This window comes from Trichosurus vulpecula, chromosome 2 (assembly GCF_011100635.1).
Source record: "Trichosurus vulpecula isolate mTriVul1 chromosome 2, mTriVul1.pri, whole genome shotgun sequence".
NCBI classification, from domain to species: domain Eukaryota; kingdom Metazoa; phylum Chordata; class Mammalia; order Diprotodontia; family Phalangeridae; genus Trichosurus; species Trichosurus vulpecula.
In genome coordinates, this window is record NC_050574.1 from 381,667,271 (window position 1) to 381,693,714 (window position 26,444).

The following is a 26,444-nucleotide window of genomic DNA, read 5'->3' on the forward strand; positions in this document are numbered from 1 at the left end:
AAATCCATAAGTGCAAGGAATAAACTGAGCTCTAATAGATGACATTTTCTTTTTTTTTAATTGATTGTTTTGTTTGAAATGAAGCTTAAAAATCGAAAGCTTTGTTTTTCCTAATGTCAGCTAATATAGCTTTAAGGAAATTTTTATTTTTCTGAGATTCATCTGAAATATCCAACCTTCTTACATAGTATTCTGCTTGGGATGTTTGGGTAGATCTTACAGATCCTGCCTGTTATTATTAGCCTGTAAAACTAGGAGGCTATTTGAGTTACCTATACAGATAATGCATGTGACTGCAGAGGCACGGGTTAATTTTTAAGTCTTTGTCACTTCCTTTCTAAGGATCTATGCAGGCGCCACTGATTGTATAAAAGGATGAAGAAATAATAATGATAATAACTCACATTTATATGTACTTAAAAGTTTTTTTAAAAAGTCCAAGCGGCAGATTTCATACAAAGGGAGGGAAAATCTGTCAGGATCATGGTAGAGGGCCACTAGGGTTTGGTTTCTGAGGATTATTGCTTTTTCTGAGACTGAAAACATCTGCCATTCAGCAGTTCCATAAAAGTATTAAAGAATAAAGAAGTCACGCTGATCATACTTTAGCCAGATGGTAATTTGACTTAATGATTCATTTCTGTTAACTGTATTTTCTTTCAAAAGTCAGTGGAATTCAGTGCTTTTTGCCAGACTTGTAACTTAGAAAAAAAGATTTAAAGCTGAGGTACTGAATGAAAACTTAATTCTTTAGCTTTTGTAGCTCTGAGATACATTGTAAAGTGGTGTGCAAACAGATACAGTGAAAGAGAATCTTGTCTTACAGTTTTGGGAAAGGTAGCAAAATTCAAGATAAATTATCTGTGCTCTCTTGACCATTCCCATTCTCAGTGCTTCAGGTGAAAAAGGAAAAAGAAAAAGCTTTATGTTCAAACTCTAGGCTAGTCTGAGAAAATCAGACAAGTAAGAAAAAGTTTTTCATTTGAGGTGATTCAATCAGAGGTCTGAAACCGACTACTAAGTTGGAGCAAGTACTAAGTTTTTGTGCTGCTACTTGTTATTAATGAATATAAACCACCAACAGATGCCTGTTCCTTGAAGAAAACAGTTTTAATTTTACCTAGTGAGTCTAATTATAATTTAAGTTGCAGCTTATATGCCTTTGCACATAATATATAAATGTTAAGAAAATAACAGAGAATAACTATTGTAAGACATTTAAAGCAGTTTTATGTTTTGCTGGGTAAAGCCTGTTTTTATATGTCAAGCAGATTAATTTAGGTAATCTGTTTATCAAGATGATTTCTGAGAAAAATTCTTTCCTCTTTTGGTTCTGGAACAAAACTGAAACTTACTGAAGACTTTTAAAGGTGGATTGTTATAATGAAAAGAGTATTGGAGTTGGAGCCAGGAAAACTGGATTTCAGTCCCCATTCTGCTACTTACTAACTGTGAGACCTTGAGAAAGTCACTTAAATAACTTGATAAATTAGTTAACTGAGTCTTAAGGTCTTCATTTTTGTAAAATGAGGATGATACCTCGCAGACTTCTCAAGATTTATTCTAACAATCACATGGTATGAAAGAACCTTGTATCGTCAATAGCTTAATCCATGAACACAAACCAAGCTGGCAGGATGCTTGTATATCATATATAATATGCTATTAACTTCAGAATGAGATTAAATTTCAGCAGATGCAGGTATCATTAATAATCATGGTTCCTACAATGATTGATTGTTGCTTTTCTTTGAAATCTATTCCAATCTTTTTCCTTAATTAAAAAGAAGTCATTGTCATCTTCTATGCTGGATTTAATTTCAATTTAATATTAAATCCAGCATAGAAGATAACAATGACTTCTATTTAATTAGGGAGAAAGAATGGATATTAAAGTAATTTTCATTTTTCTTACAATCACAACCTGTGGGGGAAGGGAAGAAAAACCGCTATTTGAGTAACCTTGAGATTGAAGACTTTGGAAGGACTATTATTTTAATTATGTGAAATTAAAGCAATAGATATTTGTATATGTGTCACTAATTCACCATTAATCATAGCTCTATTGCCACTTGTAAAGTGGTCCAGGATCATTACATATTGGTAAACAGGGCTAGATTGCAAGTACACCTGAGGCTCTGTGTGTGTCCGGAGGTGCACATTAAGTGACATTGTTGATGTCTTCCTCTCCCTTGGTTCTCTCCCTTTCTCCTGATCCTCTTCCTGCTGTCTGACCATTCCTTCTCATTCTTTACCCGATAATCATCAATATTCCAATCTCCTCATTGATCACAGCTTCTACTCCTCCTTCTCTAATATATCTTGCTCCTTTTTTATTTTTTTATTCTGAACTTAACACTAAATAAAATTAGCTTTTCCAAATATATTATGGAACAAAGAAAGGATTGTAGATGAAACCTTTATTTTTTAGCAGTTCTAAACACATCTAACACAAAAAAACCCAAGTAAAACAACATACTTAGCTGCACCCATAAAAAGTAGCAGTTTCTAGTTGAAAGAGATTAATATCTTGAACACTATGCAGAGTCTTTGCAGCCCAAAGATTATTGGGCTTCAGCAGCAACAGCTTTTCCTTTCACAGAAAGTCTTTGGTAGAAAATCAAGTGACTGAATCTGGATGGTAAAGAGACCAAGGGGAGGCATTCCCATAGAGACTGCAAAAGCCCAGAGTTCTTTAGTGCACTGGACTTTTAGCAAAATAAAACTGTATAAGTTTATGTATACTTATGGTGTAAATTATAGAATAGATTAATAATATGCTTAGGCATTTACGGCTTTTTTGCTATTGAATCATTTTTCACTCGTGTCCAACTCATCACAGCACTATTTGGGGTTTTCTTGGCAAAGATACTAGAGTGAGTGGTTTGCTGTTTCCTTCTCATTTTTTAGATGAAGAACTGAGATAAAGAGGGCTAAGTGACTTGTCCAGGGTCACACAGCTGCTAAGTGCCTGAGGCTGGATTTGAACTCATGAAGATAGATATTCCTGATTCCAGGCCCAGTGCTTGTCATCTGTGATTTTCCACAGTATTCCACAAATCTCCAAAATATTCCCATTTAATTATCAGTGGCCAACCTGGGAATAACCAAAACTGCAGTTGTGAAACCTGCAAATATTGAGGGATGATTGTAATAAATTCAATGCTACTTTCAAAGCTGAACTGCTTATCTCTGATTCTTTGAGACCTTATCCATAGTTTTTTTTTCAGGGAGGAGAGAACCCTAATTCTAAGTCTCCTCTCCTTTCCACTCCTATTGCCAGTGGTGGGGATTGGGGGAAGGAACTTGTAATATGCATAGCCAAACAAAATAAATTCCTGCTTTGGCAGTGCCAAAAAAAAAGTATATTTATTCATCATGTTTATTCGTCTTGAGTCCATCACCTGTATAGCCTCTGGCAAGAAGTCAATAGTCAATCATTTATTAAGTGCCTAGTATGTGCCTGGCAGTGGGCTCAGCAAACAATTAAAAAACATCAGTCCCTGCCCTCAAGGAGCATACAGTCAAATAGGGGAAGATAACACAAGAAAGGAAGTTGAAAAGCAATGTGAGATGGGCCATGGAGGGATGAATGAAGCCAGGTAGGAAACAGAGATGTCTGCGATGTCTATCCTGTCTCATCTCCTTAAAGAGAGGAGTTTAGAGCTCCACCCTCCAGTCCAAGGGGCAGAAGGTTTGATGAGGTATGAGTAAGGAAACTGATTAAACCTTGGAAAATCATGAGATTTCCCAATGATGAGTTTGCTGGGGGTGGGATAGAGAAGTTAAAGAAGTCTAAAATGAGTGCAGCCAGGCAGGAAATGCAGGGATGATGTAGCATGCTTCATCACCTCTCCTCTGGAATCTTGTTGCTCATTAAATTAATCAGAGATCTTTAGTCTTTCAGTTGTTTGTCTTTACAATATGTTTTTATTGCATAGATTATTATATTTGTTCCTCTCACTTCACTCTGCAGTGGTTGATACAAATCTTCCTAGATGTTCTTCTCATTATTTCTTACTGTGGTATATTCCACTGCATTCATATAACATATTTGTTCAGCACCCCCTAAATTTATGGATGCCCCATTAGCTTCCAGTTCTTTGCCACTAAATAAAGAACCACTATAAATTTTTTTAATAAATATAGATCTTTTTTCCACTTTATAATCTCTGTAATGCATAGTTGTGACTAAGTCATTCCCTTTACTCATGAATCTTCAAAGGCTCCTGGTTGTTTCTAAAATAAAACAAACTATGGAGATTTCTATTTAAAGCCCTTCATAGTCTGGCTGTCTACTTTTCAGAATTAATTCATATTACTTTCCTTTACGCACTTTATATTCCAGCCTCTATTTACTCCAGTCTTAGATGCAGATCTGGCCTTTCTTAACAATATTAACTTCTTTCTCTACATGGCCCCTTACTCTTTTCTGCTCCTTTCTTCTCTAGCAAATTTCCCAACTATCATTACCACTCTCTTTAATCTCTCCCCATCTAGCGATCCCTTCCCTTATTCCTACAAACATACCTATGTCCCATCCGTTAAAAAAACACTTCACTTGAGATCCTACCCACCCCACTAGCTATCATCCTATGCTCTCCTCCCCTTCATGGATAAACTCCTTTAAAAAGGTCAGTATTTCTAGGATTCTTAATCTAAGCCCTTGGCAATCTGACTTCATAAATTATTATTCAAATGAAACAACCATTTCCCAAATTACTAGACATTTGGTAATTTCTCTTCTCTTTAAATTTTCATGATACTGTTCTCACCTGGTTTTCCTTGTATCATTCCCATCATTCCATAAGATTTTTCTTTGTTGGTTCATGGGAGTCCACAAAGGGCGCATACTGGGTCTCCTTCTCTTTTTACTATATACTGTCTCTATTGGTGATTTCTTCTGTTCCTAGCATCATTGAAAAGCATTTATTAAGCATTTACTTTGTGCCAGGCACTGTGCTAAGCACCTAAAATACAAATACAAAGTAGAAAGACAGTCTCTGTCCTTAGGGAGTATACATTCTAATGCAAGGAAGATAGCACTTAAAAAGACTGAAAAGAGGGGAGGGAGGGAACTAAGGTACCCTGGGCAGTGGGGATAGAAGTTAGATGGCCACCTGCAGAGGAATGGGACATAGCTACCCTGGGTGCTACCCTTAAATGGAAGTTCTGGGAGAAGTCATCCAATCAAAGGGAAAGGCTACAGTCAGCTTGTGAGTTCTAGGGCTGGAGTGAGACTTAACGGTGAAGAGCTAGAGCTTGGTAAAGGAAGTTCTTGGGTTCAATTATCATTTCTGTGTAGATTATTCCTAGATCTATGTCAATCTTTCCAGTCTTCTCACACTTTACTCTCATCTACACACTCTATGATCTGGTGGCACTAACCCACTTGTAGTTCTCCAGACTCCCACCTCTCATCTCCGTACTTTTGCATTGTCAGTCTTCCATGTCTGGAAAGCCAGCCCCCTCACCTCCACCTGTTTCCCTGACTTCCTTCAAGATTCTGCTTAAATCCACCTTCCGGGATCCCCAGCAGCTAACGTCTTTGCCTCTCAGATTATCTTTCATCTAAGTCTTTATGTCATCTACGTCTCATCATGCTATGTCTTGAGTATATCTAGTTCTTTTTATATGTCGTCTCCTTCATTTGAATGTAAACTTATTAAGGGTGGGGACTTTTTTTTTTTTTTGCCAAAGTGCTGCTATCTCCAGAACTTTGCAAAATGCCTGGCATGTGGTAAGCACTTAGCACATACTTGACAGTTGACTGACTTGCTATTTCCCAAATTCATTGTATCTAGTCTCCACACCCTTTTATAATAGTCTCTCCTGATATGTGGAATGTATTCTTTCCTCATTTTTGCCTCTTAAAATACTTATTTTTTTTCAAAATTTAGCTCAGATCTTACAGGGAATCTTTTTTTCTTATCCTAGCAGTTATTACTGTTCTTACCTATCTCTAATTATCTTGTATTTATTTACTTGTGTACAGTCATATTCCCAATTCCCAAGTAAGCTCCATGAAGGGCTAGGACTTGAATTTTTGTTTGTTGATTTTCGATATTTCCTGCAGTGTTTTTGTATTACATAGTAAGTTCTTAATAAGTGTTTATTGAGTTTAATTCAACTGAGGCTCCAAACTTCTTTTTCAGAGAGCGTATGGAACTTTTGGAAGAAGCCAAGAAGATGGAAATGGCCAAGTTTCGCTACATTTTGCCTGTTTATGGCATTTGCAGAGAACCTGTTGGATTGGTCATGGAATACATGGAAACTGGGTCACTAGAGAAATTACTGGCCTCGGAACCTTTACCATGGGAACTCCGTTTTCGGATCATCCATGAAACAGCAGTAGGCATGAACTTCCTGCACTGCATGTCTCCACCACTCCTCCACTTGGATCTCAAACCTGCAAACATATTGTTGGATGCACATTACCATGTCAAGGTTTGGTCTATTACTATTTTCAATTTGGTAACTGCATTGTCATGTTCTGCTTAAGTGCTTTAAGAAGCATGGTTTAATATCTTCTGTAGGGTCTACTATGGGATGTAACCTTAAATTTTGTATAAAAGGAAAAGGTATAAATTTTGGGAAAAGGTCAAAGCCTTTCTGCTCTAAGTGGCTCAGGAAGACCTGAATTCAAATTCAAACTCAGACACTTACTAGCTCTGTGACCTTGGGCAAGTCACTTAACCCCATTTGCTACCGTTTCCTCATCTGCAAAATGGGGATAATAATGGCCCTTCTTTCCAGGGTTGTTGTGAAGATCAAATGAGATAATAATTATAAAGCACTTAGCACAGTGCCGGGCACATCATAAGCACTATATAAATGTTAGTTTATTGTTGTTGTTGCGAGTTTCAGTTGTATGGAGTTTTGGTTACTGGGAGGAATATATGGGTTTAACAGGGAGCCCCCAACTCAGGTAACAAGAACAAGGCATAAGGATGTGGTTTGGAAAAAGGCATTGCCCTATTGTGCTGTCTTGCACATACTTTGCACAAGTATTGCCTCAGAATACAGTTGACTTGACAATTTGAGGTCAGTCTCACTCAGGTGTGTAGCCTACCTATACACTCCTAGTCAGCATTGCTTTTCTTCCTTTAAAAAAGAAAATCCTTCACTAGACCCTACCATTTCCTCAAAGTATCTTCTTTGATTTTGTCTCCCTGTGTTAGCCAAACTTTGAGAAAAGGCTAGCTACTCTAAATGCCTTCATTTATTCTCCTCTCACTCAACTCATTGACCCATGGCAATATGGTTTTGATCTCAAAGTTACCGATGATCTCTTAATTCCTATATCTGATCAATGTGGTCTTTTTCTAGACACCTTCAGTGTCTTCTACCAGATATTCTCTCCTCTGAATTTTTCTAATACTTTCTCTTTTTGTTCCTATCTATTCTGTTACTCTTCAGTCTCCTTTGCTGGTTCATCCTCTTAATAGAGGATACAGAGTCTGTATCATACTGTGGTATTCCCACTGTGGGTAGAAACCTAACTGCGGGTATTCCCCAAAGTTCTTTTTTGGTCTCTCTTCTTTTCCTTGTTATACTCTCTTTCTCAGTAGCTTCATCAGCATTCATGTGTTTCACGGAATTGTTGAATTTTGAGTCAGAAAGGACCTCAGCAGTCATGTAATCCAACCCAAAGGAATACCCACTATAAAAATATCTGATAATTGACCATCCAGCCTATGCTGGAAGACCTCCAAAGCGTGTGTGCATGGGGTGTGTAGGGGTGGGGGGGAGGTCGGAATGCACCACCTAGAAGCAGCACTTTTAGATACCTCTATTTGCTAGGAAGTTTTTTTTTGCTGTCAAGCCAAAATTTCGACTTTCTTCCATTGTTCCTGGTTTTGCCCGCTTGGGCCAAAAAACCAAGACATATACCTTCTCCATATGACAGTTTTTCAAATACTTGAACACAACTATCATGTCTCCTCTGAGTGATCTTCTCTAAGCTAAACATTCTCAACTCCTTCAATCTATCCTCATATGTCAAGGACTCAAGGCCTTTCACCATCCTGGTTTCATTCTTATGGATGCTCTCCAGCTTGTCAATATCCTTGAACTTTGGTACTCAGAACTAAGCACAGTATTCCAGCTAACTTTTGAGGAGGACAAAGTATAGTGAGACTCTAACCTCCCTATTTCTGGAAGCTATGCTTGTCTTAATCCAGTCCGTGATTGCATTAGCTTTTTTGGCTGCCACTTCATCCTGTTGATTCATTGGGCTTGCAGTCTACTCTTTACGGCTAGTGCTTAGTCCAATTCCTTGTGTAGAGTCAGCCCCTAATAAAGCATTGTTGACTAACTGTGCTTCCAGCTCAAATTGGTAGAGACTCCATTCCACTGCGTGTGAGTCCCTTGGGCTGGCTTCTCTCTGTTTGCTGGGGACCTTTCCTGCCTGCAAGGGACAGAGAGATGCCATTCCTCTCTGTTCCTTCTATCTATCTCCTGGCCTGCCTGTAGAGGTAGGGGAGAAACATTATTCTCAGATTCCTGTCCTGGTCACTTTCCCTGAGCTACTTAACACTCTGAGAAGATACCATCCTACAGCAGAACCCTTCCTCTTCAATTCATTAGCACACTCCCACCTAGTTGTAGCCTCCCCTTTGTGGTGAACTTGAACCTACAGTTGCCATTATACAAAATCTCTTTCATCATTCTCCACTGCTTCCATTCCCCTCCACCCAATTTGCCCAGTGTTTATTTTAAAACTGCCCACCCTTTCCACTATGCTGTCTGGAATGTGTTCCATAGATAACAAATTTAATTTCATCTCAAATCTTTTCCTTTCCCACGTCTTTCATCTTATGACTCTTACTGAGACCTAGCTCCTTCCTGATGACAGCCTTCTTGGCTACCCTTTCCATCAGTGACTTTTCATTCTCCCTGACTCACTGATCAAGGTGGGGGAGTTGGAATACTCTTTACTCCCTAGTGCTATTTTCAGAATCTCCTACTATCATCACTCAGCAATGTTTCCTCCTCCTTTGAGATTCACTCAAACCATATCAACAACTAAGCCAAATTCTGGTAGTTGTGGTCTACCAACCTCCAGAACACTCCCTTTCCTTCCTCAATGAGTTCAGCATCTGGCTCACAATCTTACTCTCCTCCTCAACTTCTCCTCTTGTATTAGGGGACAGATAGATAGACAGATAGATAGATAGATAGATAGATAGACAGACAGAGATACTCCCCCAAACACTCTAGCATATAGAGAGATAGATATATAGGTAACTATATAGATGATAGCTATAGATACTGTCTCAAACACCCTAGTAGATAGATAAATATAGATACTCCCTCAAGAAGCACCCTAGTAGATAGATAGATAGATAGATAGATAGATAGATAGATAGATAGATGAATAGATAGATAGACAGATACTCTCTCAACCACCATAACCTCTGAATTCCTCAACTTACTCATTTCCCATTACATATTCCTCTACTACACCATAGCTACATACTGAATTGGTCATACTCTGAATCTTGCCATCACCCACATATGCTCCCATTTCCATGTTTATGAACTCTGAATTTCCCTTACGTTGGTATTCCACTTCTCCCTCTATCTTACAACCCCAAACCCTGTTCTTTGCCCTCACTTCAACCTCCAATCCCTTCACCTCTTAGTTCTATCCCAGGACAATTTCTCTGTGCTGGCTACACTCTCCTCCCTTACTCATCTTGACCTAGACTGGACCAATTCAACTTTACGTTGTCCTCTTCTCTTGATTCCCTTTTTTCATTATGGCTTCCTTGCTCTTTTCCCTGTCTGTCCTCAACCTGAGATTACCATTGCTATTGTTCTTATTCATGTGCTGCTGAATGAAGAGAAAATCACAAAACTGTCCTAAGTCCACTATACATTTACATTACGTAATCAATCTCAACTGGGCCCTCAGTGAAGTTGGTCATTTCTTTTACACTTCTTATCTCACTATCTCATTCAACACAATGGCTTTTATAAACCTTTTTATCCTTCTTAGTTTTTCCCTTCCTTCACCCTCAACTGAGAACCCCCAAGAGCCCCCTCTTTTCCTCATCTCACATCTCTCAGATACTTTCTCCCCAACATCTTCTCCTTCACTCCTGCATGTCATGAAGAAGTGGTCCTTCTCCTTGCCAAGGTAAACTCTTCTACTTGCACAACTAGTCCCATTCCATCTCTTTTCCAGCAGATTCCCCCTCTATTATTCCATCTTTCTCATATCAATCTCTCCTTGTCTACTACTGGTTATTTCCTTATTGCTTACCACCTTGTCAAATGCCTTTCCTATCCTCAAAAAAATTCACTTGCTATCATCCATCTTATATCTCTTCTCCTTTTTGTGGCTAGACTTCTTGAGAAGGCCACTTACAATTGGTGCCTATACTTTCTTCCCTCTCATTCTCTTCTTAACTCTCTATGGTTTGGCTTCTAATCTCATCATTCAGCCGAAACTGTCCTCTCCAAAGTTACCAATGATCTCTTAACTGCTAAATCTAATGGCCTTTCCTTAGTCTTCATCCTTCTTGCCTTCTTTCAGCCTTCGGCACTATCACTCTTTTCTCCTTATCTAAGTTTTCATGATACTACTGGTTCTCTTCCTCCTACCTGTCTGACCACTTCTTCTCAGCCTCCTTTGCTGGATCTTCATCCAGGTCAGGTCCAGTACAGGTGAATATCCTACAGGGTTTTGTCATGGGCCCTCTTCTTCCTTTATACTATTTCTGTTGATGTGATGTAATTCATCAGCTACCCTCAAATCAATGTCTCTAGGCTGATGATTCTCAAATCTATTTATCTAATTTCTAACCTGTCTGCTGACTCCCAGTTACCTCCAACTGGATGTCATGTAAACATCTTCAACCTAAATGTCCAAAATGGAAGGGATTAGTTTATCTCAAAAATTCTTCCTCTTCCTGATTTCCCTGTTACTGGTGAAGGTGCTAACTAAGGCTCTCAACCTAAGTGTCATTCTCTACTCCTCACTTTCTTTTACTGTCGCCCACCCCAAACCCTCTGCTCATCCAGTGTGTTGCCAAGGCCTGTCACTTGTACCTTTGTGGAATCTCTGCTATATTCCCCCTTCTTTCCTCTGACTGCCATTACTCTGGTGAAGACCCCCAACACCTCACACTTGTACTATTACAGTAGCTTACTAATTGGTCTTCCTGCCAGTCTTCCTAAATTTCAGGTCTGACCATGTCACCCTACACAAACTTGCAGTGACTTCTCTGTCACCTTCAGGATCAAATACAATGTCAAAAAAAAAGTTTGACCTTGAAAGACCTTAATAACCTGCCCCACCGCACCTTTCAAATCTCATTATACCTTACACCTCCCTCTTGTGCTCAGATTCAGTGACACTGGCTTCCTTGCTTTTCCTCCCACAATAAGACACTCCATCTCCCCAGTTTGGCCCTTTTCTTTGGTGCTCTCCTATGCCTAGATTTCTCCTCATTTCTACCTCCTGTCTTCTTTTGGTTTCCTTCAAGTCTCAGCTAAAATTCCACATGTTACAGGAAGTCTTTTTTTTTTAATCTAACTCCTTAATTCTAAGACCTTCCCTCTGTTGATTATCTCTAATTTATTCTGTATGTAGCTTGCACATAGTTGTTTGCATGTTCACACATTAGACTGGGTGTACCTTGAGAGCTTTTATTTCTCTACCCAGATGTTAAAACTGGCACATAGTAGGTGCTTAATAAATTTGTATTGACTGACATTTATTTACCATATAAGTAGTACTCCACTTCCATTTTCACTTCTGTTTTTTTTTATGACAAAGTTACTCCCATTCCATTATTTAAATTGCTTTCACCAAGTCTCACTGATAGTACAAAGTTGTATGTAGCTCTTTGTGGTAAGGTGATGATATTATGTAAAGACAGCATGGCCATGGGATCAGGAAAACTTTCAGTGTTCCAGGGAACTATAAATTTCAGAGCAATTTGATTCTTCATTGGTTGGGTAAGCATCCCTGAGTTACTATGAGAAATCCAGTTTTTAAAAAATGTTACAAGATGCCATTCTACAAATATTAATAAGCTTGCTTTCAATGTTAATGCAGTGTCATTGGTTATATTTTGTCTTCTTTGAACCTAATTGGCTGCATACAACTTTTGCCTCCTCATGAATGACTAAAAGAATACTTGTTCAAAGTCCTGGCTACTTTATGGTAATTTTCACTTATTAAGTGAAGATTCTTAAAGGAATTGAAAAATCAGGTAATTTCTCTTACATGAATAGAATAAATGCTTCATGGGAATCATTTTTATAAAAAATATTTGAGAGGAAACAATGAATTTGAATTTAAGGGGATTGATTTTTAGTGTTGGCAAAGTTTCACTATGCACAACCCTCACCTTTTCTGAAGGCGTTGTTTGTATTTCAAACCTCAAATAAGAATAGATAATTTGTGTACACCTCCCTGATTGGCTAGTTGCGGGAGGCTTCCTTAACATGCCTTAAGCAACAAAACATAATCACAATATTTATTTTTGTAAATAGCCAACATGATGGTGTAAAGCAGAGGTGTCAAACCTGGCCAGGGCAAACCAGATTAAAATGTAATTGGAAAATACTTAAATAAAATAAATAAATACAGCAAAACATAGATAACATTACATTTAAAAACTAAGTCAATATGCTGCTGACTGACAGGGATTCTTGTGTATGAATTGGTGGCCTTGTGGAGTGGAAATGTTTAATATTTCAACCTTTTTCTTTAGTTCATAGTTGGGGAAAAATATTTTGTAAACCTTAAATCACTGTGTTACTGTAAGCTATTATTTCTCCATGTAATTAATGTTTGTGTTTTTTCAAATGAAAATTTGAAGCATTAAATTTTAATCATGAATGTCATACCTTGTAATGCCTTGAATATACTTGTATTTTTACAACTGTATATTAAATTTCCTTGTATATATAAATATGAACAATGGAAAATTCAGTTTATAAGTTCAATATGTTTATAGCTAATATTGATGTTTCAATTTTTAAACTGGAAATCAAGCTACATTTAAATGTTTACTTTATCAAAATATGCTGTGCCATAGAAATACACTAAGGAATTATTTTATGCTGTGAAAGATGCTCTTGAAAATGTTTTTAAAAGGTGTGTTTTCTCTGAATCATCAACAAAATCCTCTCTGAACAGTGAAGTGTTCATTATCTCACTATGATCTTGTCAAAGGTTACTGACATGATTAGAGAGATTTTAAAAATTATTTAAAATATTCACACTAAATATTAAAATGGAGCTGTGATCTCATGGGTTTGAGAGTTCCCTGCAGTGATGCAGATCTCAACCCAAACTGTTTGACTCTGGTTCATGTTGTCCCAAAAGTTGCTGCTGGAAGGTCCACCCAACGCCCTGGAGGCTTTCCTCAGTTTCTCCTGATATTCATAGGGCACCAGTGGAGTTCTATGGTCAATTGCCTGTCATATGTTGCTCTTGCTATGGGACCATGTTCTGTCATACAATTCCTTGGTAACATTCTTTACTCTTCTTCAAAATTTCTCATTGGTTATAATACAGCCTGCTTACCATGCACCTTTCCACTGCTTATGCCTCTCATCTTTAGTTTTTTATAGGTGGTAGTATTTCAGGTTTTGCTGCCATTAAGCAACACCAGATGTAAAATGTTTTCATTGAAAAGATGAATCTTTGCTGTTTTGTGAAGCTTGGGGGTCTATTAAAGTGCTTGGTAATTTTCTGAAATAATTCATTTTTTGCCTTTTCCTTTTCAACTCTGGACATAGCTGTTTGTCCCTCTGTATTTTCTGTCCTAATATATTGGACGATCTCTAGAAAGTGTCTTATCAGATGTATTTTAAAATGTGGGCAATAGAGAATCCTTCATCAATTCAGTCTTTCCTGCTTGCATGGAAAGGCCAAACTGAGTAATTGCAGATCTCCTGCAAGTAGATTTATGATATTTTGAAACTCAATGCAATCAATACAATGCTATACACTGAGAAGCATCTGGAAGACTTTGTGATACACAGGGAATCCTTCTCAAACTGGACTCCCAATTAAAGCTCTTCTGTCACCAGTGGAAAATTTGGGCAAGCATACATCTCCCTGTTTTAGTCCTCATTTGATATTTATTATTACAAGGGTCATTGAACAGGATTATTTCGGTTGTTATATATTTTTAATTTTTATTTTATTAATTTATTTTTAGTTTACAACATTCAGTTCCACAAGCCTCTGAGTTCCAAATTTTCTCTTCCACCCTCCCCTACTCCCCCTCCCCAAGATGGCATGCAATCTGATATAGACTCTACAAATACATTCACAATAAACATTTTCACATTAGTCATGTTGCAAAGAAGAATTAAAACCAATGGAATGAGCCACGAGAAAGAAGAAACAAAACAAAAAACAGAGAGAGCAAATAGTTTGCTTCAGTCTGCATTTAGACTCCATAATTCTTTCTCAGGATGTGGATAGCATTTTCCATCATGAGCCTTTTGGAGCTGTCTTAGAACGTTGCATTGCTGAGAAGAGCCAGGTCTATCAAAGTTAGCGTACAATATGGCTATAACTGTTCTGCTCCCCTCACTCAGCATCAGTTCATATAAGTCTTTCCAGGTTTTTCTGAATTCTGCCTGCTCCTAATTTCTTATAGCACAATAGTATTCCATTACATTCATATACCACTACTTGTTCAGCCATTCCCCAATTGATGGGCGTGCTCTCAATTTCCAGTTCTTGGACACAACAAAAAGAGCTGCTGTAAATATTTTTGTACATGTGGGTTCTTTTCCCACTTGTATGATCTCTTTAGGATACAGCCCTAGAAGTGGTATTTCAGGGTCAAAGGGTATACACATTTTTATAGCTGGGCATAGTTCCAAAGTGCTCTCCAGAATGGTTGGATCAGTTTACAACTCCACCAACAATGCTTTAGTGTTTCTGTTGTTATATCTTCCACAGAAATTAGAGTAATTTTATTATGTAGCTTGTTGTAAAAGAATCTGTAAGGTACCACTTTCATTCTATGGAATTAAATGCTTTTTCATAATTACCAATAAGCAAAATGAGATCTTAAATATTTTCTATATCTTTCAGTCAATTGTGAGATGGTAAAGATGGTGACATGGACAGCTAGGTGGATAGAGTGCAGGGCCTGGAGTCAGGAAGACTTATCTTCCTGAATTCAAATCTGGCCTCAGATACTTGCTAGCTGTGTGACCCTGGACCACTTAAACTTATTTGCCTCAATTTCCTCATCTGTAAAATGAGCTGGAAAAGGAACCAAGAAAATCCCAAGTGGGATTAGAAAGAGTCAAAAAATTAGTCAAGATTAATTGATTAAACAACAAAACATCGCAGATGTTGTCCACTGTTGAATGACATTTATGAAAGTCCACTTATTCCCCATTAAAAAGGATGTTATCACTTCTTGTATAGAATAATCAGTGCTTCTTAAACTTTTTTCTACTTAAGAAGCACTGGACTATAAATGCCCTTCATAAATATTTTTGTAAATATAGAAGAGAAGGCACATCAGTTGATAGGCTTTAATGTTTTCTCAGTCATTTTTTAATTGGAATAAATAAGGTGTTGAATTTTTTCCCACAGTTTTGTATCTTTACTCCTTTAATGCTCTCACAAGTGTATCATTTCCAACACAGATCTCTTCTACTTATACTTGATCCAATCTGACTTCTTTCCCTATCTTTGTTCACTTTAATGCTATTTCTATTTACTATGTAAGCACTTTAAAGATTGTGAAGTTAGGGTGAGTGATGGTTCCACCATCTTTGGTGGAGAAAACAGATTGTTGTAACAATTTTTGTAATTCTTTTTCATTTTTCTTCTATTATTCTTCTGTTGTCTTTCCATTTTTATCCTTGAATTCCTTTGAGATAGTTTGATTAGTTCGGATGTCTTGCCAAGCTTTTTTTTCACTAGTGTTATCCTTCCCTGTTTCTCTGTGCTTTATGAGCTGCCCTCATAAAGCTCATGATTGTCCATTATCCTTATTCAGAAAGTTTTACAGATAAGTTCATGTTTTAACTTTGGCAGATGTTTCTCTCCATTTGGCAAGTAAATCATATATGTTGACTGAAGTGCTTTCTGGGTTCCTTTGGTCTCTTTAATTGATGCTGGTTTAACACCTGGATGAAATTATTCTAGCTAGTGTTGATAGCTTTTCTCTTGTCCATCTCCAATTTTTGATATTCTGTGGCTTTTAAAATTATGCAGTGTTAAATCTTTTTAATTATCTTTTCTCATTTCTTTATTATAAATTCTGATTTTATCTCTGAGTCAGTGGTCTGATTACGCAAAGTTATCTCAGTAATAACTCCCACACCCATAATAAGTCTTTCCCTGCTCATTAAAATCTTTTTTTCATACTTTTTATTGTTGTTTGGTACTCCACATATCCAATAGCTTTTTTTGAAGAAAGTGTTCATAACATAAGCTGCTGTACAATTTACAAGTCTTTGGCCTCTATCATTTCTTTTTCTTTAATCCTATTTTCCCATATATTTCTTCCCATTTTCATCTTCACCTACCTCTGTATTGAATTTGCCCACAGAGTATATGTTGATTTGATTTGGTTTGGAGGGCTTTATAAGGTTCCTCATAGAACTTTCCTACCATTTTATTCTAAGCAACTAATGCTAATACATAAGCTACAATTATCTTCATGATGATTTTTATAAGTATTTAGCATATTCATACTTCAATACATGATGACTAAGTGCCCATTAAATAGTATTTCTTGTCGATTTGGGGCATACAGTAAAATCTAGAGCAAAGAGTACCCATAAACCATTCTTACATTTGGCTGCATCTTCCTTCCTCCTTTTTTTAAAATTTAATTTATTTATTTAACATATTTAGTTTTCAGCATTGGTTTTCACAAAAGTTTGAATTACAGATTTTCTCCCCATTTCTACCCTCCCCCCCCACTCCAAGATGGCGTATATTCTGGTTGCCCAGTTCCCCAGTCAGCTCTCCCTTCTGTCACCCCACTCCCCTCCCATCCCCTTTTCCCTTCCTTTTTTGTAGGGCAAGCTAAATTTCTTCTCCCCATTGCCTGTGTATCTTATTTTCTAGTTGCATGCAAAAAACTTTTTTTTTTGTTTTTGAACGTCTGTTTTTAAAAACTTTGAGTTCAAAATTCTACCCCCTCCTCCCTTCCCACCCATCCTCCCCAAGAAGTCAAGCAATTCAACATAGGCCACATGTGTATCATTATGTATAACCCTTCCACAATACTCATGTTGTGAAAGACTAACCATATTTTGCTCCTTCCCAACCCATCCCCCTTTTTGAATTTTCTCCCTTGACCCTGTCCCCTCTCCAAAGTGTTTGTTTTTGATTACCTCCACCCCCATCTGCCCTCCCCTCCATCATCCCCCCCCTTGTTTTATCTTCTTCCCTCTTCTTTCTTGTGGTTACCCCAATTGGGTATGTATAGTATTCCCTCCTCAGGCCAAATCTGATGAGAGCAAGATACACTCATTCCCCCCTCACCTGCCCTCTCCCCTCCTCCCACAGAACTGCTTCCTCTTGCCACCTTTATGCGAGATAATCCACCCCATTCTATCTCTCCCTATCTCCCTCTCTCAATATGTTCCTCTCTCATCCCTTAATTTGATTTTATTTCTTTTAGATATCTTCCCTTCATCTTCAACTCCCCCTGTGTCCTCTCTCTCTCTCTCTCTCTCTCTCTCTCTCTATATATATATATATATATATAGATATATATAGATATATAGATATATATAGATATATATACATAGATATATATATATACATAGATATATACATGCATACACATTCACTTATATATATATATATATATACATAAACATATATGCACATATGCATATTCCCTTCAGCTACCCTAATACTGAGGTCTCATGAATCATACATATTATCTTTCCATGTAGGAATGTAAACAAAACAGTTCAACTTTAGTAAGTCCCTTGCAATTTCTTTTTCTTGATTACCTTTTCATGCTTCTCTTCATTCTGGTGTTTGAAAGTCAAATTTTCTATTCAGTTCTGGTCTTTTCACTGAGAAAGCTTGAAAGTCCTCTATTTTATTAAAAGTCTATATTTTGCCTTGGAGCATGATACTCAGTTTTGCTGGGTAGGTGATTCTTGGTTTTAATCCTAGCTCCATTGATCTCCGGAATATCGTATTCCAAGCCCTTCGATCTCTTAATGTAGAAGCTGCCAGATCTTGGGTTATTCTGATTGGGTTTCCACAATACTCAAATTGTTTCTTTCTGGCTGCTTGCAGTATTTTCTCCTTAATCTGGGAGCTCTGGAATTTGGCAACAATATTGCTAGGAGATTTCTTTTTGGGATCTATTTGTGGAGGCAATCGATGGATTCTTTCAATTTCTACTTTGCCCTGTAGCTCTAGAATATCAGGGCAGTTCTCCTTGATAATTTCATGAAAGATGATGTGTAGGCTCTTTTTTGATCATGGCTTTCAGGTAGTCCAATAATTTTTAAATGATCTCTCCTGGATCTATTCTCCAGGTCATTGGTTTTTCCAATGAGATATTTCACATTGTCTTCCATTTTTTCATTCCTTTGGTTCTGTTTTATAATATCTTGATTTCTCATAAAGTCACTAGCTTCCACTTGCTCCTATCTAATTTTTAAGGTAATATTTTCTTCAGTGGTCTTTTGGACCTTCTTTTCCATTTGGCTAATTCTGCCTTTCAAGGCATTCTTCCCCTCCTTGGCTTTTTGGAGCTCTTTTGCCATTTGGGTTAGTCTATTTTTTAAGGTGTTGTTTTCTTCAGTGTATTTTTCAGTATTTTTTTGGGTCTCCTTTAGCAAGTCATTGACTTGTTTTTCATGGTTTTCTTGCATCCCTCTCATTTCTCTTCCCAATTTTTCCTCTACTTGTCTAACTTGCTTTTCCAAATCCTTTTTGAGCTCTTCCATGGCCTGAGACCAGTTCATGTTTTTCTTCGAGGCTTCTGTTGTAGGCTCTTTGACTTTAACTTCTTCTGTCTGTATGTTTTGGTCTTCTTTGTCACCAAAGAAAGAATCCAAAGTCTGAGACTGCATCTGGGTGCGTTTTCACTGCTTGGCCATATTCCCAACCAACTAACTTGACCCTTGAGTTTTTCAGTGGGGTATGACTGCTTGTAGACTAAAGAGTTCTATGTTCCACGTTTGGGGGGGAGGTGCCAGTTCTGTCACACCAGCACTACTCCTTCCCCAAGAACCCCCAACCCGGACTGGGCTTAGATCTTCAGCAGGGTGTGCACTCCTGCTCTGATCGGCCACTTAATTTCTCCCACCAGGTGGGCCTGGGGCCGGAAGCAACAACAGCTGTAGCTGCCCCACCTCCGCTGCCCCCGGGGCTGGAAGCTGAACTGCGAACTCCTTCCACTCCCGCAGCTTTTCCCACTAACCTTCTCTGCTGTCTTTGGTGTTTGTGGGTTGAGAAGTCTGGTAACTGCCCGGGCTCACTGATTCAGGGCGCTAGGGCCCACTCCGCCCCGGCTCCTGGTCTGGTTGGTCCGAGCTGCTCAGGCTGGGCTCTGCTCTGCTCCACTCCCAGCTCCGTGTGGGATAGACCTCACCCAGCGACCATCCAGGCTGTCCTGGGCTGGAGCCCTGCTTCCCTCTGCTGTTTTGTGGGTTCTGCCATCTTCCTTCCTTCTTCTGACTTCATTCATATTAATAATGTCAAGCTCAATAGGATCCAGCTCTTCCAGCTGTATTTTCACTTTCATCATTATATGAAAGCCTCACATTGAGTGCCAACAATCAACTTAAAATTTTTGGGCAGTCTAAAATCTGACTCTTAACAATCTTTTTCCCCTTTCCACGCTGTTCTGCCACCAGCCCTGCAAAGGCAAAACACAGGATTTAGAACAATTAATTTAAAAAAAAAACTTTTTTGTTTCATTGGTTGTCATGACCAAAAAAATTTCACCACCAGGTAGCCAGCCTACTGGTGATATGCCTCAGGTATTGAGAAAACAGATTTACTCTCTCAGTAGGAACACCCTTGGAAGCCTTTCCAGCATTATAGAGCTAGCTGGACCACCAACGCTGGTATACATAGCCTTTGATGCATGGCCAGGATCACCTTCACATCAGGATAAGGCATCAGGAGTAGGACTTTTGCAGAGGCATTTGAAACATTTGGTTCAAAGTTCAAAGCAATTCTACTAGTCTTTGGGCTATATAAAGGTGAGCTTATTGAAAGTAATTCCTCTAGGAGATTAGGCTTGTATATCAATACCTACACACAGGCTGTGTGAGATAAGAAAGGTACTACCCAAGTGGCCTATGAGGAGAGAGAAAGTACTTGTGAAGGAGATGATCATGTTAATTTGAATCTTTAGTGAGAGGGAGAAGCACCTAGTCAGAATCTCCCTTTCTGTTCTGAATTTCTGAGGCCCTAAGGCGTGAAGTAGCATTTGAACTGGCCGGCTCTGCTTAATGATAAAGCAGGCCAAAGGAAATTTTTAGATGCATAAATGTTTTACACATTGTTCATATTTAGTCACTTCTGAATGGATAATGTTTTGCTTTGAATAAGCTTAAATATTTCTGTTTTGATACTTGTTTCTAAAAGTATAAAACTGTTATTTGCTGTCTTAATCATTTTCTGTCTTCCAGCTATTTTGAAGCATTACAGGGTTAAATTGGAAACTTTAACTCTAGAAAGACCAGCTCTCCAGGTTAAGAAAGCAGTGTTTTGTCAGCAAGAGTTGAACAAGTAACTTTAGGGACCTAGAAATGAATTATTGGCTAGTTTGTAGATCTTGTCAAACTGGCTTTTACCATGTGTGCACAAACCAATAATAAATATCCCGAACATGTGCTTGTCTGTTCTTGCAGTTTAGCTGATAGTGTCCAAGGCCAACTAGCAACATCCCCACTAAAAGAGCAAGTCTAAGGGCTGAACTAAATAGTATGACTAAGTTCCATTTCCTATCATTTAGTAAGAGTGTTTGAGGAGGAGCCCTATCCATTAATTAAAAGGCTTAAAAAAACTACCCCAAATCCTAAAACCCTTGAGGCAGAACATAAAGGATATAGTTTCCATCTGTTATCCCCAATCCCACTGATGTTAATAGTTGTGAGAATCTCATACACAGTGTTTCAGGATGACTTCAAAGGATCTAATTTAAACTTTAAAAATCTGGGAAACCTTATTCTATGGCTTATTTTTAAGAATTAGTAGTGCCAGGTTCAGAGACTGGATATTTGCCTAACTTTCAAACCATGTATTGTTTTGGGTAAAGGAGTCAGAAGAAAGTGGTACTGATATATAGCAATATGTATAATAATAAGTGTGTTATCTCTTATAAAATGCTTTCCTCATGATAATGCTCTGAGGTGAGTTGGAATTGACATTTTACAGATGAGGAAACTGAGGCTCAGAGAGGTGATGTGAGTTGCCCAAGGCACAGATAAAATTAAGGTGGGTCTGTCCATCACTCAGTCAACACATGTTTATTAAATGCCTAATAGGTAACAGGCAATGACTGTACTGAGTGCTAGGGATGGCTCTTTGAAAGCAGAGATTGTCTTGTCTTTTATTTTTTTGTGTGCCCAGTACTTAGTACAGTTTGGCACCTGTAGGTGCTTAATAAATGCTTATTGATTGACTGAAAAAGAAAGGCAAATCCTTGTTCTCAAGAAGCTCACAGTCTGTTGAAGGAGATAACATGTAAACAAGAATGTGCAAATGATGCATATAAAGGATAAATAGCAGGTAATCTCAGAGGAAAAACACCAAGATTATGGAGGTGACTGGGAAAGGCTTCTTGCAGAAGCTGAGGCATTACCTAAAATTTGAAGGAAGCCTGGGAAGCTAGAAGTCAGAGATGAAGGAGAGAGTTCTGGTAAAAGTCTGGACGTAAGATGATTGCCTCTACCAGAGTGATGGCAGTGTTACAGGAGCTAGGAGAAGTATAGAAGAGAGATTATGAAGTTATAAACAATGGGACAGGAGAACTGATTAGATGTTGAGGGAGGGATGAGAGAGAGGAAGTCGAGGATGACAAGTGAATTGGGAGCCTGGATGATTGAGATGATTGTGGTGCCATCCACAATAATAAGGAAATTAGGAAGAGGGGAAGATTTTAGGGGAAAGATAATGAAGTCGGTTTGGAAGAACTAATAGTTATCAGCATAGAGATGATCATTGAAACCATGGGAACTGATGAGATCACCAAGTGAAATAGTATAGAGGGAGATGAGGCGACGGCCCTGGACAGAGCTGTGGGTGATGTCCACAGTAAGTAGATGTAACAGAGATGAAAATCCAGTACTGGAGACAGAGAAGGAACACTCAAGTAGAAAGAGACCCGGAAAAGACTAGTGTCACAAAAACCTACAGAAAACAGATTATTAAAGACAAGGGGATGATCAGCAGTGTAAAAACTTCAGAGATGTCCAGAAGGATGAGGTTGAAAAAAGGCCATTAGATTTGGCTACCGAGATCATTGGTAACTTTGGAAAGAGCAATTTCATTTGAATGATGAGGTTGGAAACCAAACTGTAGAGTTAAGAAGAGAGTGAGAGGAAAGGAGGTGGAGAAACCAATTGTGGACAGCCTTTCTCAAAGAGTTTATCCACAAAAGGGAGAAAAGATATAGGATATTAACTAGTGGAGACGAATGAATCATATGAGGGAGGGGTTTTTGAGGGTAGTGGAGGCATGGGAATTTTTGTAGGCCGTAGGCAAAACAGATAGTGAGAGATTAAAGATTAATGAGCAAATGAAGATCATAGAGGAAGCATTCTTCTGAAGAAGACAGGATAGAATGAGATCATTTGTGTATGTAAAGGTTAGCCTTGGCAAGAAGGGTCGTCTCTTCATAGGAAATGGGTGAGGGAGGAAAGTTGGGGGATTCATCTTAGTGATATGAGATAAAGGAGAAGGGAGAAGAGGAAGGTCTTGGCAAATGGCCTCAATTTGTTCGATGAACTATGAAACAAGGTTCTCAACTAAGAGGAAGCCATGAGAGGTTTGAAGAGAGATAAAGAGATTCAGAAAAGCTGCTGTGGTGAGTGGGATAGTGAGTTGATTATGGAGATGTAAAAGGATTGTCTTGCTAGGGTGAGGGCCCTATTGAAATTATATCACATAAACTTGTAGCAGATTTAGTCAGCAGAGTTGCTGTGGTTTGCTCCAGCTTAATTTGATAGCACATGAGTAGAAATGAAAGTGATGGAGAGTGGGAGTAATCCAAAGCTGATGTCTGATAGGGTAAGATATTTGATAGGAAAAAGGGGTGAGGGGTTTCAGTAGAGGACAGTGTAGAGTTGAACTAGTTCAGTGAATCAGTCAATTGATAAACATTTATTGTGTCTACTGTGTGTTAGACACTGCTGCACTGGAGATACAAAGAAAGAGAAAAGATAGTCCCTGCCCTATGGAGGAGATAATATGCAAACAAGCTATATACAAGATAAATAGAAAATAATCAACAAAGGGAAGGGACTGGGATTAAGAGGGATTTGGAAAGGTTTCCTTTAAATGATAAGATTTTAGGGGGACCTTGAAGGAAGCCAGGGAAGCCAGAAGGCAGAGATGAGAAAGGAGAGCATTCTAGCCATGTTGGACAACCAGAGAAAATGCCTGGAGTAAAGAGATGCAGTTCTTGTTTGGGGCATTGCACAATTGTGACTGTCTCCAGGATCATTTGAAAGCATACGAATAGTGCCAAAGGCAGTGGATTGTGGGAGTAATCCAAAACTGGGATTTGGTAGAGCAAGATCTCTGATAGGATAAAGCACCAAAGGAAAAGAAGACAGTATAGAGTAGAATTGGTTCATCAAGTAGTCAAGATGGGGAAAAGAGGACAGTATAGTCAGTACAGGAGCAATGACCTGGAAAAGAACTGAGGAACCAAAGGATTGGAGGTTGAGGTGAGAACCAAGAACAGGGATTGAAGTTGCAAGGCAGAGAGAAAAGTGGAATGACAGTAAACGATGATCAAATAAAGGAATTTCAGAGCTCATGAACTGGTACATGGAAAACTTGTGGGTCAAGATCAAGCATATGATCATGTAGCTAAGGTCAGGTAGAGGAGCAGGGAATGGGAAATGAGTAAATTGAGGAATTCAGAGTTTAGGGTGTCTGTGGAAACATGAATATATATGTTGGAACCAAGACCATGAGCCCTTCTGATGTCAAAGCTCCCCAGGTACCACTCCTTGCTTCTGAACTTGCTTCTCACTCAGTACACACACAGCCTATGGCCATTTCCAATATATCTTCACACTGGACCACAACCCTTATGCCCATGTTCTCTCCCTAGTCCACTGTGCTTCTGTGACCCAAACCTGGGTAGCAAGTTCAAGCGGCCAGTTTATGCATTGTAGGGCTCTTTGTGGGACTTTAAACCTCTTCTTGCCCTATTACACAGCTTCTTCATGCACTAGAATCCTTCGTGTAGCTAGATTCTGTTCCCAGTGGCCTTAGACATCTCTGTCTCCTTTTCCCAACCTAAGCTGGAAAAAATGAGTCACAATGATTTTTTTCTTGGATTTCCTGATCAGGATTCAATTGGGTACATTTTCTATCCATATGGAAGAGCTTTAGGAGAGTTCTTCCTGCCACCATTTCAGATTTACTACTTCAGTGTCATTAGATTTGATAATTATGACACTATTGTTAACTTTAGAAAGAACAGTTTTGATTGAAAGATGAGATCAGAAGCCATGTTGCATGAAGTTCATTTTTTTAATTCAATTTTATTTTGTATTCTGTTTTGAATTCTCTCCCACTGAGAAGGCAAGGAAAAAGCCTTTACAGATACCTGTAGTCAGGTTAAAAAAATTCCTGCATTAACCATGTCCAAAAAGAGAGAAGAGAAAATATTCTTCAATCTGCACTCTTGAGTCCATCAGCTCTCTATCTAAAAATAGTGTTGTCTTTTTTTATCATGAGTCCTCTGGAATTGTGGTTGGTCATTGAATTGATCAGAGTTCCTAAGTCTTTCAAAGCTAATTGTCTTTACAATATTGTTACTGTATAAATTGTTCTTGTGGTTCCTCTCACTTCATTTTGCATCAGCTAATATACCTTTCCAGGTTTTTCTGAAACCATCTCTGTCATCACTTCTTATAGTACAATAGAATTATATCATACTCATATACCATAACTTGTTCAGCCATTACTCAGTTGATGGGTATCCCCTCTGTTTCCAGTTCTTTGCCACCACAAAAAGAGATGTTATACGTATTTTTGTACATATGGGTCCTTTTCTTCTTTCTTTGATCTCTTTAGGTATAGACCCAGTACTGGCATTGTTGGTCAAAGGATATGCACCTTGATAGCTTTGAGGGTGTAGTTCCAAAATGCTTTCCAAAGTGACTAAACCAGTTCACAGCTCTACCGCAGTGCATTAATATATGTTTTCGCATAATATCACCAGCATTTATTTTCTTTTTTTCTCAACTTTGCCTATTTACATCTTTTGACCATTTATCATTGGAGAATGGCTCTTCATATAAATTTGACTCAGTTATCTATATATGTTATAAATGAGACCTTTATCACAGAAACTTACTGTAAAGTTTTTTCCCCCAATTTGCCACTTCTCTTCTAATCTGAGCTGCATTGGTTTTGTGTAAAAGAAGAGTTTTTTTATGTAACCAAAATTAAGCATTTTAAATTCTGTGAACTTCTTGCTTCTTTGGTCATGAACTCTTTATCCATAGATCTGAGAGATAATTTTTTCCATTTTCCTCTAATTTGATCATGATATCACCCTTTATGTCTAAATCATGTACCCATTTGGAGACTTAATGTACAATGTGAGGTGTTGGGCTATAACCTATTTTCTGCGAGACTACTTTCCAGTTTTCTCAAAAGTTGTTGATGAATAGTGAATTCTCGTCCCATTAGCTGCGATCTTTGGGTTTATTAAACACTAGGCTATTGTGCTCATTTGCTTTAGTATATCTGTTCTTCTCTATTTTTTACATGGCACCAACTTGTAATGGTGCAGTGTTGTAGTATACTTTGGATCTAGTACTGCTAGATTGACTTCTTTTCTACCTTTTTCCCCATTAATTCCCTTGATATGCTTGACCATTTGTTTTTCCAGATGAATTTTGTTATTTTTTCCAACTCTATAAAGTTCTTCTTTAGTAGTTTGATTGATATGGCACTGGCTTGGCTTACCCACAAGCAATAAATATTTCTCCAATTATTTAAATCTATTTCTGTAAAGAGTGATTTGTAATTGTGTTCATATAGTTCCTGCGTGTGTCTTGGTAGGAAGACTCCCAAGTATTTTGTACTAGCTGTAATTATTTCAAATGGAATTTCTTATCTCATTCTTTGGTAATACACAGAAATATTGGGTGTTTGAATAGGTTTATTTTATATCCTACAACTTTGCTGAAGTTGTTAATTGCTTCAATTAGTTTTTAAGCTGACTCTAAGGTTTTCTCAGTAAACCGTCATAATC

General features: G+C 38.1%; 1 protein-coding gene across 1 annotated transcript in view; it reads left to right on the forward strand.

Annotated features, from left to right (window-relative positions):
• Positions 1-26,444, forward strand: part of RIPK4 (receptor interacting serine/threonine kinase 4) — a 74,940-nt gene that overhangs the window by 11,825 nt on the left and 36,671 nt on the right. The window contains exon 2 of the mRNA XM_036747673.1: positions 6,156-6,447. Coding sequence (XP_036603568.1) covers positions 6,156-6,447 — 292 coding nt within the window. The remainder of the gene's footprint in view (positions 1-6,155; positions 6,448-26,444) is intronic.